This window comes from Pithys albifrons, chromosome 2, assembly GCF_047495875.1.
Source record: "Pithys albifrons albifrons isolate INPA30051 chromosome 2, PitAlb_v1, whole genome shotgun sequence".
Lineage (NCBI taxonomy): Eukaryota > Metazoa > Chordata > Aves > Passeriformes > Thamnophilidae > Pithys > Pithys albifrons.
The window spans coordinates 88,910,286-88,925,201 of NC_092459.1; the positions used below are offsets into that span (position 1 = coordinate 88,910,286).

Below are 14,916 nucleotides of genomic sequence, written 5' to 3' on the forward strand. Positions count from 1 at the left end.
ATTTTCTAAACAAAAAAGAGGAGTACTGGCAAGATTTTAAAAAGTATTAGCAGCAATAATCTCTAGGCTTCCCCTTGAAGCTCTTCCTGCAGCAAGAGGGAGGAGTTAATGAGCTTTACCAATGCCACAGAAATTCCTTCTCTCTTCTCCAAGTTGAATTCAAGCTCTTAGACGTAAAAAGTAGAACAAAGAGGAGAAATGAGCATATGGATTGAATAAAGATTACCTCTCCTAGAGAGCTGCACCACCACAGCATGTGCACTGTAGCACCGTGCCTAAGCTGAAAGAAGCTGCTTCTCAGACTTGGGGCCAAGAATAATGTTTAGGCTTATAAATGTTAAAGTGTTCCGAGATGACTCTTTTTAAGAAGCCATTACATTTCAAGAGAACTAGGGGGTTTATTGTTAAAAGGGACCAGACAAGCTGTGCTAACAAGCTTTATTGCAAAACACTTGAAAACAGAGTATGCCTATTAGTATTCCAAGCATGCCTGCTGCAGGGATGGACAACCTCTCTAGTCCTCTGGGGACAGCATACTTCCAAAACTAACTGTGACTGCCTGCAGGGAAAACAGGAAGATATGGAAGGCCACAAAAGTGATGTGTTAAGTTTCCTGTTGCACATGACTGTACTCCCAGGTGGTCTTATAAGAGATGGCTGGACATAAGATTAACAGTGAGAATTCAGAGTTTTATTTGGATGTGTGAAAGACAAAAGGGCTCTTTCTAGAGACCATGGGTCCCTCAAGCAGCTCTTTGTTTACAGGAAGCTACAAAACATTATGTTGCCAAAGATCACGAGGCATTACTGCGGGGACAGACAAGGTACAGCATCTGTTACAGTGCAGCAGGTTGGGACTTAGCAGCTGCACATCCAAAGCTGCTGCTTTAGTCTCTTCCCTACAAAACTGTGCTCGTCATAAACCCAGAAAATTTACAGATAACACCACTAAGTTTTTAGCCCTCTTATGTGCAATGTAAGAATCTTTATCACAGCACAAAGGAGACTTGCACAGGGTTCACAGCTTGCCTTCAGCTACTGCTAAAGGAGTGCACATATCCTCATGATCTAATTATGAATCCCACTAGGGAACAAGGGCTCTCCAGCTTGGAGGCACTGAAGATGCTTCTGTACAAGGCAGAAACTCGTATTGCAGCTGCAGGTGGAAGATGATACAGTAAGGATTCCCCCCCTATGTAAGCACCACCAACACTCCCTTTCACAAACATATGTGCTGGCTTTGTGGTGTGGCCTGGCTTGGCTGCTGGAGGGCTGTAAGAACAGGCTTGCATGGTTGAGGGATAACTGGTTTTGTGTGCCTCTCTCCAATCTCAGTGCAGAAAGCTCTAACTGCATCAGTTGGTTGGTACCGTTAGTTTTCATGCCCTGGGATATGAAGGGGCATGGGAACTGTAATGGCTCTGCTGGAACCCAAACAAGATTGCAGCTGGCACTCTAAATCCATACCCACACAGAGACACGGTCAGCTGCGTCCTGTTAGTGTCTGAAAAGGACGGATGCTTTGTTTTAAATTTACTGCAGTACGAGGCTAGGAAATTTTAACAGTTTTATCTAAAGATTTATGAGTCATGCTAAAAAGGTCAAAGTGTTAATGACAAGAAAAACAACAACACACAAGTCATTTCCCAAAGGCAGATTAACATTTTTTCCCTTTAGAGATAGGACACTGAGGTATGAAAAAGTTAGGCAACTTGCCTGGAGTCTCAAGATGAGTCATTGATTGAAAAAGGACAAATGCAAGCTAAACCTGATAAAAACTTACAGCATACTGATGCAGCTCTTTCATGAATAGGAAGCGACTCAGTATGCAGGCATCAGAATGCTACACTAATCTCCTGTTGCTTTCCACAGTTGTTGATTTTGGGGTAACCTGTAATGCAAAAGCATGTGACTACCTCAGCTGCCACTGACCATGCATTTCTGCTTAATTTGTTGTTTATGAAATGTGTCTACTTTGGAAGTTACTAACTTCTTACAAGTATACTTGTTTATCCTTTCCTCTTGTCCAAATGGAAAGGATTCTAGTACTGAAGGTCAGTGATACCCTTTTGGACTATTCCACTCACTAAGCGCAGTGTTAAGATCAACCCACTTCTGAGAAGCTCTTTAATTATTCAGACAGCCTTCTCCACAGACCATAGAGACCACCCCAAAACTCCTGCATCTCTTTTCACCCCTCAGGATACCAGTACGCAGCAACTTCCACACTACTGCGCAAAGAGAATGGCCAGTACCTCACCAAGAGCTCATTAAGCTGCATCCATAACAATAACTGACTTCAGTAATGAAGTACATCTTTACAAAATATCAATCCTGATTAAAGTCCAGCTAAAAGTCAGCATGAAGCAAAATAAAGATTTAAAAAATGATAGGACAGAAAAGCTACAGCCTATAAAAATAAATTCTATCTAAAAGAATTAATTAACACCTTAGAGAAAGGCGCTTGATTCACACCGAAAAGCAATCATAGCAATTCACAGCTAGGTCATAGCAAGCACTAGGTCTTTATTGCTTTTGTCTTTTTAGACAGCAGCAAGAATGCAAACTGCCTAGAGCTGTCTGCAGGATGATGGACAACAGACACCTGATTTCTCATCACAGTAAATTCCATTTGTTTTGCTGCTCCCACCCTTCTCTGCAGCCTTAAATCAGGAATATAAACTGACTGAAGCAGAATCTGGCTGGTAATTTTGAAGCCCACAGCATATCACTGAAATTTACATACACACAAGTCATTAAAGTGAACACATGATGAACTTAAAGGATGATGCATTCCATAAGAAGTTACCCCAAATTGTAATAAAATTGTAATAAAAACAATGTCACATATTTTGTTCTAGAACTGAAGTCCAACTAGTAGGAAATGGCCCATAGAAACAGCTACAAAAATCTTTGCTGAGAAGTAGGATAAGACTGCCAGGTTTTGTGAGAGAACTGTCAATTGCCTAGGTTAGCTAAACGAGAATTTGTAAGGTGCTCCTGCATAAGGAATAAAAAATTACCATCAAGGTTCCAGGGGGCCCTGCCTTTTTTCTTCACTGCAAATGGTGAGACATCTAATAATCAGCCACAGCACTTAAACGCAATTTCCGGTTCACAACTGTGGGCCATTTACAGAAGAAAAACTGTGTTTCATAAAAAGAAAATTGCAGGGTCACAATGCCTTCTATCAGTTCTGAAATGCTGTGCTGCAAATGGCAGAAGGTGCTGGGCAACTCTGTTCCTCATCAAATGTCCTACACAAAAACCTTCCATGAATTTGGGAGATTTTCTCTTTTCCCTTTACATGCAGAGATGCTACAGCAGAGCACAAGTGTTTCAAACTGATAAGCAACCTACAAGTCCTTGGGAGATTCAAAGAGTCAAGGATAAAGTGAGTGGAGGACTTGCTCTTTTTAATAATTTTCGCTTAAGCCACATCAAAGAGTGGAAAGTTCCCAGTCTAAATCACATTTACTATATAGTTTACACAGTCTTATTACAGGGAAGCACATAGGAAAAAGAGAATGAAAATAACTGTCCCCATCAACTACCATTTGCTAATTTAGAACTACACACCCTTTCTTTAAAAAAGTGATGACTGTAGTTTTCTGTGTGTTTTGGAAAAACAGAGGTGAGCTGAAAAATCAACAGTACTACAGTATTTTTTATCAAAAATCAAGTAAGTGGTATTTCAAAAACCATCTGGGATAGACAGGCAGATTTTCTGCTGGAATAAAGTGATTTTCAACTTACAATTTCAACTACTCTGTTAGTACTTATGTCATCTCATTCACCACTGGAGGGGAAAAAGGATCTCCAGGTGGTTCAGGACTTACCAGCTTGTAGCCAAATTTGTTCAAGAGTTGTCCACAGCTGCACTGGTCCCTGCTTCATTGTGCTGCTCTGCACAGTTACCTCAGACATGGCTTGTTCTAGTCTTGACGCAGCAAGGGAAGAGGCTCGTTGTGATCCTGTGGACCAACAAAACAAGAACAATACGGATGGATATTTCTTTGACTCATTAAGGCAGCAGGTTTGATCCTCCACTCACTGCATCAGTTTTATATAATAAGAACTCTACTGAATTCTGGCATGACCAACCGGAGAACTATGTTTTATAAAAGGTTAATTTACTGAAAAAACCCCACTAAATTACCCAAGGGCTGTAGCTCAAACAAGCAAATTAAGAGACAGGCAGTAATTTAATAAAGGTCTCCTTAGCATTCATTAAGGAACCAACCATATTTTGCTCATTTGGGAAGCAGAAGTCTACCATCAAGTATTTCCCACAAATACTTATTAATAACCCATTTTACAAGCACAGTCACTATACAATTACAAAATCTGCCCCACTAACGTAAAAACTCAGCACAGCATTACAAGGTAGTTTAGGCCCATTCACACAGCACACACATTTCAAGTGACATCAATATTGTTCTACTGATTTAGAGGCAATGTGGTTTTTCATTTAACCTTGGGGAGCAGAGAGTTCAGAGCTCTAACTACATTAACCTTTAGTATGCACTGTAACATTTACGCAAGAATAAAGTATTTGGCGCCCACATCTCTGGGACTAAACATCACATCAAAAGCTATTCCCAGGGGGAGTGCATGGGCAGAGACCACATTCTCCAGTACAGCAAGTGGGATTGTATTGGTGAGCCCACCTCTCGGAAGGGTACCAAGAGGATGGTAACAAAATTAGAAGCTATGAGATTTCAGAGTTGACTTTGTAAAGCTTTGAGAAATAAATACTTCAACATACATAGATTTAATGTGATTTTAAGGTTGATAAGCTCTTCTCTGGAGAGCTGCTGTGACTGAAGCACTTGTGACTGAAGAATTACTCTTGAATCAATCCTTACAGGCTGACTTCACAGGCCACAAGATCATGGAGTTAAAATCCTGCTTTCTCTCACTGCAGCCACCCTGAGGGACCAGCAAAGCCTAGAAACAGGTACTTGAGAAGCTGGGATGGCTCAGGGTGAGGAAACACGCAGAAGGGCAAAAACCTGTCACAGGACTTATGCATTCAGTGGTCTCTCTGAGAGGGACAGCAGCTTTCCCAGCTGGAGTGTGCTGAAGAGAGGGTTGCCAAATTGCACCTCCTCACCAGCAGACGGTCACATCGCCCTGGGCCAGGGTGGTGGCAGGCACAGCAGAGTGGTCCCCCAGCCACTGCTGCTCTGGATGCTGAGCAGGGACCCAGTTTCCTGCCAGGTGTGAGGGGAAGCACATTTCTGTCCCCTGCTCCTGTGCACTGCAAGGCTGGACATGGCTGCAGCTTCTACCAAACCCACGGCAAACGTGTCATGGTTTGGGAGAGACCACAAGTGCAACTCCAAGCCCAAAAGTGCTACAGGAAATACTTGTCCCATTATCTCACCACTAACTAATGTCATTTTAAACAGGAGAACTTCAAAACAGCCCTGCAGGGCAGGCCTCTCCCACAGCTCCCTTGGAAAATGCAAATGTGCTCTTCCTAGCTGCATTTCTAAGATTCCTACATATTTTCAAAGACATTCCTGATCTAACGTTCCAAGAGACAACAGTGCAGTAATGTAGCAATTACGGCTTTAACAGTACAGTAAAAGCCATTCTGCTTTGCAGGGAGAATTTTTAATATTTAATATATTATATTATTCAACAGATCCATCTTTAGCTGGTTCCAATACACGAGATTCCTCCCCCTGCCCTGCCCACCCTACAGCCCTCCCACCCCCATCTGGGACAAATTCCACCAAAACTCAGAAATTCAAGTCAGACTACAGCTGTTTGACACAGGGAAAACTACCAGACATTTACTCCCAGCCATCCAAAACACAGACAGCTCCGCTAAAGTGCAGAGACAGGAAAATGGACACATGAACAGCTAGTGATGTTATTAGGAGCACTTTGAAGTTAGGGCAGACCTCCTGCCTTCTAGATTGGCAAACATGGAAAAAATTACATGTGCTTTGGGGATTGTGCAGTCAGCCTAATCACATTCCTATATTAGCACTCCTGATGATGTTAGCATGCTTTGAAAGCAACTTCCAGAATTACATTTTTCTGCCAAGACTGCCCTCTTCCAGAGAGGCTTTCTGAAGCAGTGTTTCTTGCAAGCACCCATATGTAATGCTGGGTTGTTTGCACTGGGTGGGCAGATGGGTTGGTGTTTTATCCACATTCTCACAGAGCTCAGGGAAATCCTCTTTTCCTTGCAAGCCAATCCAAGAAAACTATGTCACTCTAAGGCACCTTTATGCATTTTGGAGAGGTTCACACACTGCCTAAGTAGATCCACTTAGGATCAACTAAGCATCCTTCCCTCACAAAACAGGCTTTACAGGACATCACAGTGAGCTAGTTGCACACAAAGGAACGCAAGTTAGCTGCTCCTTTTTTCCTTCTCTTCATTAGCTCAATAGTTGTCAAGAGGGAGGTTTGACATTGATACTGACCTTGCCCTGTGCAGTGGGCATCTGCACAGCCACAAAAATAAGAAACCAAGTTACTTAGTGATTTACAGCAGAGGCTCTTTGCATTTAATAGCCGTTAACAGTCCTTCAATATTTACTCTCTTTTCCTTCTTTTCCAGCCTACACAAGGAAGCAAACTACACTAGGCAGAGACCATCCCATCTCATCCCTTCCTATCCCTCCCTGGCCTCAGACACAGATAAGTCCTTGTTCTAGACTTGTGAACACCTAATGAAAAGGTTCTCTCCATCACAGCCCATACCTTCACTCTTGCCACTGCTGTTCCTGCCCATCTCTGCTGGGCTGCTCATAGTTTTGTCATTTGTCTGGTCAAATAAACTTTGTAAGACAAGAGTTTTGCCAGCCTGGCCCTTCTGAACTGAAAGGGGCTCAGCCACAGTTCTGAACCTGAGGCAAGTAATCTGGTGACCCTGGGGGTGCACTGATGGCTACTAGAGCCACAAAAGAGTAGCCCCCTAACACACACCTTCTCCTGAGAGAGGAGGTCAGCACCTCAGGATGGCTGGGGCAGACGGAAAAACTTCAAGCAACATTAAAAAAAAGCATCTGAATGTCTCATTATAAAATATCTCTTCCTAAAGAAATGTAGATCTTTATAGGCTAAAAATACCTCCCCACAAAACCTGTCTCACCGAACTTTAATGTCAAGCCTCAAAATATATGCAAATGTTGGCATAAGAAGATATCACATCAATTTGTTATTTTAGTGCAGTCTCTTTCTCTATTTAACAGCTCCACTAGACAGAATATAAACTTCACATTTTACAATAAAGCCCTCCACACATTTTGGAAATAACTCATAAAAACAACAAAACTGATTTTGTCGTGATGAGCTCTGCATATAAGCCATACCAGATCTATCCAAATAATTTAAGAGCACTGTTCTAGGGTGTTATAAGACCAGAAAGACCAAGTTTAATATTTTGCATGCATGAAAAAACTGCTATCAAAATAGAAATGTACCTCAGTAGATTTACTAGGCTTATAAGAGACACAGAATTCCCAAGCCTAAATCACTTCAGGCAAGAGCATTATAAGATAAGACTAAATCAGAAAAAGAATGAAACAGCCAGGCAGCTGACTGATATCAGTGAATTTAGTTAGGAACACTGCTTCAGTTAGGAGAAGATGAAGAAAATGAAGAGGAATTAATCTTTCTGGCAGCAAATGCAAAATTTTGGCACTGCAAATAATCTCATTGTGGTCTAACTGAGGACGAGGCCAGTGTCAAACCCGGCCACAGTGACCCCCTGCCCCCTACAGTGATGAGCCCAGGGATCACAGAGTGCCTGTGCCATACAGCGATACTGCTGCACGCTCCCAGGGGATTCCACAATGGAGACCAGTGCCTGTTCCAGAATGACACAGAAATATCAGATCTCTTCCCTCCTTCAAAGCAACCAGACACAGCCACAGCTTTGGGGAAGCTAGAGGGCTAGAACTGCACCCTCCAATCTCCCCCCCTGCTCTCTTCAAAGAGGCTCCCAACTGGGCCAGCAGACCCAGCTGCCTCCCTTCTGCAGATGGAGAACAGCAGCACCCAGACCCTGCGCAGCAGGAGCCACAGACCCCTTCTGAAGCCAGACAGTGCCAACCCTGCACTAAGGTGGGTGGGGTCCTTTCAGTACAAGCTCCATCTTTATGTCCATTATGGGGACAACCATGTTAGCACTGAAAACATGAATTCTGGAAGTGGAGGAGAAATACTTTTTTTTGCTAAAACCAAACTGCATTCAGTGCAAATCACTTTAGGTGCATGAAAAGCTGGTTTAAAGCTTGTACTTTACAATAATTTGCTCTTCCTGGCAGGCAGCACCATGGCAAACAGCACTTTCTGCTGAACTACAGCTGCTCCATTCCTTGCTGGCTGCTAGGATTGGGCTAAGAGAAGGCTGGAACACTTCCCCAACCAGGAGCTTTTTGAGGAGGGCACTACAGAAGACCCCAAACATGTCTGAGTTTTGTGGTGACTCAGGAGAAGATGCAGCAGAGGAGTAAGCAGGAGTCAGGTCTTTGAAGAGTGATACACCAGCACATCAAAATATTACAGGCTCCACTGGTGATAATTTGGTCTCAAAATTCCAAACCATGCTGTGAGGTGGGTGCAGCCCAAACCTGGCCACACTTTCCACTAACCATTACAAAGAAAGACAAGTGATCTCCAGAAGAACAACTTTTAGATTAAGCTCCAGCTAGAGGTGAAGGCACAGGGATAAGTTCAGGCTCAACCCCACAGTGTAGACACTACACCACTCACTGCTGCAGCAGCAGGGTGAGAATTGGATGAATAATAAAAGCACTGTAGCAAATATTATTTTGGGGGGTTTATTACTTTCCCAGTAATCCCTAGTGGCAGGGGATTCTACAAACCACCTGCAGTGTTTTTCAAACTATTTTCATATATTCACTGAAAATGAGAGTCCATTTTATTGCTCAGCATCAGAGATGATAGGACATAATTCACAAATCTTCAGAATTATCTTTAAGTGATGACTATGCTAAATGATTTGTATTACCAGGAAGTTTTCATGATATATCCACTCCCTTTTCCAGTTAATTTTTAATATTCCAAACAGCACACATTTATTTAGTGTTTCCTCTTCAACTAGTTGTGCTGAATTTGGTCTGTTCTAATTTAGCCAAAGACTCTAGAACACTGACATACAAACAATGAGAAAAAGCACCTAGACAAAATACAAAGAATCAGCTCAGCAAAGGGTAAAAATAAATAAATGAAATTTAAAAAATTAAAATTACATAAATATATGTGTATAGAATCAGTAAGAGCAATGTTGTAAATATAGACATTAAGGGTTTGACACCACAAACAAGAGAGCAGACATGCTGATTTTTGATTAATATTTTGATGTTTGAATGCTCAAAACTTAACCTTGCAATGCTTTTTAACAATTAGTAGGCGTAAATGGGAATTAAATACTTACTATTTAATGAAAGCACATAAGGACTTGTCCTCCATCTCAGCCATATATGTTGAGAATGTGATTTTAGTTTTATGAATTCCAGGTGTTCACAATTAAGACATAGATTAACCCTAATCCCCTCGTCCCAAAGCATGAGACTTGTTTATGTGAAGGGTTTTTTAAATCAAGCTTTTATATTCTTCTTGTTCAATTTCTGAGTTTGAGGTTCACTTTCTTTTTTGCAAGTGTTTCTTCCACAAGGACAGAAATTTCCTTTTCTAAAAAACCCTCCAAGTTTAAAGTCAAGTTTCTCACATAACCATCTGATTTTGAGAGTTAGGGTTTTAAAGGAAGCACCAAATATCATGAGATTTAAAAAAAAATCACAAGTCAGCAGCACTCTTTGAAAGCTTTCTTTCCCCTTCTGCCAAGATTAGCTTTGATGTCTCAGTTATTTCCATCTGACTGTATCTGTTACTGTGAATATGTATTTACCATATAATAAAACATCACAAGGTTTATGAAGAAATCCCAAAGCAAATCACCATCTAATACAAATTGACAATTTCATTCAGCTTTCCAAAATCAACAATAGCAGCAGGTCTGATTAGGACATCTAAAAAGGATTAAATTGTGGGGGGAGGGCAGGAAGGAGAAAAAAAGACTGAATTATACAGTTCTTGTAAAGCTGTAGTGAACTCACATGTACCACCTTTCATGCTTGTCTTGGAGAGCTTTCTAAAAGAAAGCAGAAACTCATCTCTGTTTTATGCATGGGGAAGCCAAGGGACAGGCAAACCACAGTGGCTTCTTAGGCAGCAGAGGTGGCCATGGAGACAGCTCTGAATGTCCTCCTGACCATCAGTCCAGCAACATGGATATGCACAGCCCCGCCACCCTTGCCAAACAAAATAAACCATCCATCTCTCACAAATGCATGTGTTTAGCACAGCAAAGCACAAATCTTGCTTCCTCACCAGAATCGGTATCGTGAGCATCTGGGAGAGTGAGATGCAGTCCATTGTGCTTTTTGATCGCTGGTGTCTCGGTCACACTACTGCCTTTCTCAGAGCCACTGCAAAGAAACAAAATTGTGTCACCTGGGCATGTCTCAGTGGAGAATGTCTCCTCAAAGCAGACCATAGTCTAGTTGCCACTAGAACTAAAAAATAAGGTTTCCAGTTGCAAGAAATCAGCTTCTCGAATGTATTAACATCCCCTCCACCACTGCCCATGGACAGGAAGCTCAGAGACACAGTGCCCAGCAAGGCTCCAGGGCACACGCTGGTATTTAATTTATCTGGCTGTTGAAGTCTTTGCAAACCACAAGGAACATGGTGGCAGCTTGAAGCCAGACAAGAGGAGGCCCACCAGCAAACCCACATGCAAGAAGAACCATCATCCTTTGGGTTTGTGTGCAGAATAATTTGTTCACAGGTTTACTATGCTAATCCTTTTGAAACAGACCAATTACCACCTTCCACCTGGGTGCTAATTTCTTCATTTTTTCATTTCAAAAGGCTTATTTTCTCCCCTTCCATCTTTGTTCTGTTCAAAAAAAGGAGCAAGATAAAAGCTTCCACATAACACTGCTTTATGAAAGGGGGAATATATAAAAGGAGGAATATTTGGTCTGCTCTTCTATGAGACTTCTGTCTCCACAGGAGAGGCCTTTCAAACAGAAACGCAAAAAAAAAATCATGTGCCTAACAAAAAAAAAATCACTTAACACAGATCTCCTGAGCCTTCCTGTCACCACATAGTGTGCCATCCCCCAAGGATCAGTGGTGATGATATCTCCTCTCATCATCCATTAAGGGACAAAACATCAAAAGGAAAAGTGACTGCCCTGGCTACTTTTTCTGGCACACTTCCAAGCCTGCAGCTTAGCCTTTGGACAATATTCCTTCCAGGAAAGAAGCTGTCAGAGAGTCATGATTGCAGTGGATGCCCCTGTCTTTCAGTCTGATCAGTCCTTTGGTAGGGATTGCATAGAATTCTCTTGAATTTGCATTAATCCATCAGAAGAATTAGCTTCAGACTGCTATTTGGTGTTAAACGTGATTATTCTGTTATCACAGAAAACAACAGCAAAAATAAATCAAATCTTGTCCTTCCCAGCTAACAATCCAGGACTGAAAGCCACTTAGTGTCATTCATCATAGTAACGATCATATTTACATTAGCTAATTAACCTTTTTCTTGGGCTTTGGGATCAAACACAATGATTTCTGTTAACAGACCCTGAATTCTTGGGCATTTGACTCACCAGTCTCTGACCTTGAATGGGCCTCCCTGTCTTCCATACTTGTTTTGACACTGATACCACATTTGAGACTGTCATGTGGTGCCAGATAGAAGGAAAAACTGAATTCTCTGTCCTGTGCCTTAGCCTTGCCTAGCCAGGATTAACCCAAGTGTAAGTGCCCTGGCTGGGAGCTGCTGGTGGAATTGTAGGGGTAACTCTGTATTACTGGTGCACTGTGTAGGCAGGAACAAGGCAGCTGCACTTCCAAATGTTACTCCCATGAGGCAAGTGCTGCTTCAGTGCAGCAGCCATCACCACAGAGTCACTGTTTAGGCACATGCTGAAACACTGGCTTCTATGCTGTACTACACTCCAAGGACCAGTGAGGAACTGGAAAATCCCAGGCTAAAAACCAAGTGGAATGCATTGTGCAAAATAGCCACTCCCAACGGTTCAATTTGGTATTCTTGAGAAGGACTGAAAATTAACTCCTCCTTAAAAGCTGCAGTACAAGGCTTTCAGCCAAGAACGCTTCTCCATGCACCATGGAAGGGAAAGTAGCCAGACGATTTGCCCTCTGCATAGAGCACTGGAAAGGCTAAGAGCAGAACATTTTGCCACTCTACTGCCCATGTTTTTGAAAGGTAGTTGAGACAGTGGACAAAATGGTGACAAAAATGCTGAAGGGAACACTTGATTGAGAGACTGCAGAAGCACCAGTTTGTCAGAGAGACAAGAGGAGACTTGAGTATGGCATATGAATAGCTGCCCAGACATAAAATATTGGGCCCAGAAAGACTCTTCAGTCTATCAGAGCCACAGTAAGACTACAAAACTTAGGCCAGACAAACACAACTAAATATAACTAAAGTGCCACCTAATTGTGTAGGCAATTATCTACTGATTAAACTAGTAAAGAGTACTGGGTGTGCAACAGCTCTCAACTTTGTGTAAACGCCATCTTTTTCCCAAGAGGTGCTAAAAACATCTGTGGCCAAGTTTCACTGATAAGAATTTCCCTTAAGTTCCTTTGCAAGCTCTACCCAGAATACTTTACATATTTGTCAACTAATACTGCTGCATTTTGCTTAATACAAGGGGCTTCCTGGGTCACTAAATCCAGTCTAGAACCGCAGGCACCAAGTTCATTCTTGTTACCTTTCAATTAGTACTTCCTAATATGAAATACTTTATGATGTTAACTTTTTAGAAAGTTAAAAAAAACAACAAACAAAAAAAACCCCAAACACCTGCTGGCATAGCAGTGATATACACGTTAAAATTCCTAAAAGCAAAAGCAATTTTTTTTTGTTTAGGCTTCCATGGTTAAAGCTGATCAAAAGCCTCCAAAGCTATCGCAGTTTAGGTTTTTAAGTATAACAGTCAAAGCACACCATGGGATGCAAATGCAGTCCAAATAGCTGAACTATTTATTGTCTCTTTTCCAACATACTCTCTACAATCTCAGGATTCCAGTCCTTCCTTGCAAGAGTCAATCTTCCTCAGTCATAATTGCAGCATGGATTTGGTCAGCTTCATGAGGACTAAAAGATTATTCATGTGAGAGGTGCATGACTGAATCCTTAGCTAAAGAGACCAAGGCCTAAGGAAATCAATGATTCCAGTCTATAAGAGACCACTTCTCTGCTGCTTTGCAAATATCTTGATTTTTGTGTCTGGTCTGCTGCTCATTAGCTAAACCAACAGGAATTACTAATAATCCCTCAAGGACAACTTGTATACAGACACACATCATTCTGTACATATATTTCTGGTGTTTATAAGGCTTATGTAAACGCATACAGAGATCGGGGAACAACACAAGCTACGTCAGCCTGCTCTCATGACTGCTGCCATCAAGCATGCTGTCCTTCCCATCAAACGCAACCTCTATGGAACTGTGGGTGAAAGATAAGTACAGTCTTGGTATAATATTCCCAAGACAATTGTTAAGTGTTGACTAGGACAATATCCAAAGTGTGTGGGAAGAATGAAAACCCAACTCATCATCTTTCACTCTTTCTAAACTTTTGGTGGAGCAGCAGATGAAAAGGGAGGAGACAAACAGGGAAGGTAGCACTATTTAAATGCAGTTTTACTAGGACAAGGGAAGAGAGAAAGATGCTACTTTCTCCACTTCTTTCCTTGCACCAGGCTGTGCAACCAGCATGCAACTGCAGCATATGATATGATAGTTTGGCGGTGTGCCTTTCCTTGGCTTATTCACTTCAGGGCTGTGTCACCCCCACACATTCCTGGTGCCAACTACTGCAGACTGTGAACAATAGCTGATGAATGCTCAGCACTATTCGGGAAAAAAAATCTGCTCTTTATTCTGGACATCCAAATATGATTAGAGATGTTTAGACATTTGGATCAGAAACTCTTGGTTCAAATTGCTTCTTTGATATTAAAATAATTGAGGGTTTGGGGTTTTTTATTTTTTATTTCTTAAATATAGCTATTAAAATCTTGTCTTTTGTAAAAAAAAAATCACAGCTAGAAATATCACTTATCTTTTAAACAGTACTGCTTTATTGTGCTTTTTTCAAAATAATCTAAGTATCTAGAAAATTAAAGGTAACTGCATCTCCAATAACCAATCTGAACTTGCTACAATGGAGAAAGCCTACCTGTGCTGTGAAACGTTATATACCATCTGCCACATTTGCAACATACGTCTGCATGTCACCAGAGCCTCTTCAGGTCCTTTATGTATCCACTCCAGTTTTACTTTGGTGAAGAGTAAGCTGCAAGATGAAAAACAGTAACTCCTGTTTTACTGGCATTTCATAAATGTAGAGAATCAGTATCACTTCACTCTAGCAAGATCCTAGCAGGCAGCATTTTTACTTCCTTTGTATGTGCAGCAATAAAAGAAAACACCAGAGCACAACACATTTCATTTGGCTCAACTTTGATTCCCCACAAGGAGATGAGCGGATTAAGAATATTCCTCAGCTGCGGTCAAATTTGCGTCACAAAGCTGTGGCAGGACAGTGTTAAAAGCAATGCAATGCAAAGCTAACAAGGTGAAACATACACTGAATCTCGTTTTATTTCAGACAGTATTGAAAACAGAATAAAAAATAATTGCCATAATTCATATATATTTCAGGCTGTTTTCTTAGTCTGGCATCTTCTTATAGTACTGGCTTATATAATAAATTTCAGGCAAAACCCCCAGCATACTTAATATACACAGATAATTATGTAATGCCTCACAGGAAGGAAATGCTTTTCTTAACCCCAGCTGGCAATC

General features: G+C 41.5%; 1 protein-coding gene across 4 annotated transcripts in view; it reads right to left on the reverse strand.

Moving 5' to 3' along the window:
- The window catches only part of TTC7A (tetratricopeptide repeat domain 7A), a 176,389-nt gene that overhangs the window by 49,725 nt on the left and 111,748 nt on the right, over positions 1-14,916 (reverse strand). For all 4 annotated transcript variants that reach the window (XM_071577114.1, XM_071577106.1, XM_071577097.1 and 1 more), the window contains 3 exons: positions 14,288-14,404; positions 10,384-10,481; positions 3,840-3,974 (listed from right to left, as the gene is read on the reverse strand). In XM_071577114.1, coding sequence (XP_071433215.1) covers positions 3,840-3,974; positions 10,384-10,481; positions 14,288-14,404 — 350 coding nt within the window. The remainder of the gene's footprint in view (positions 1-3,839; positions 3,975-10,383; positions 10,482-14,287; positions 14,405-14,916) is intronic.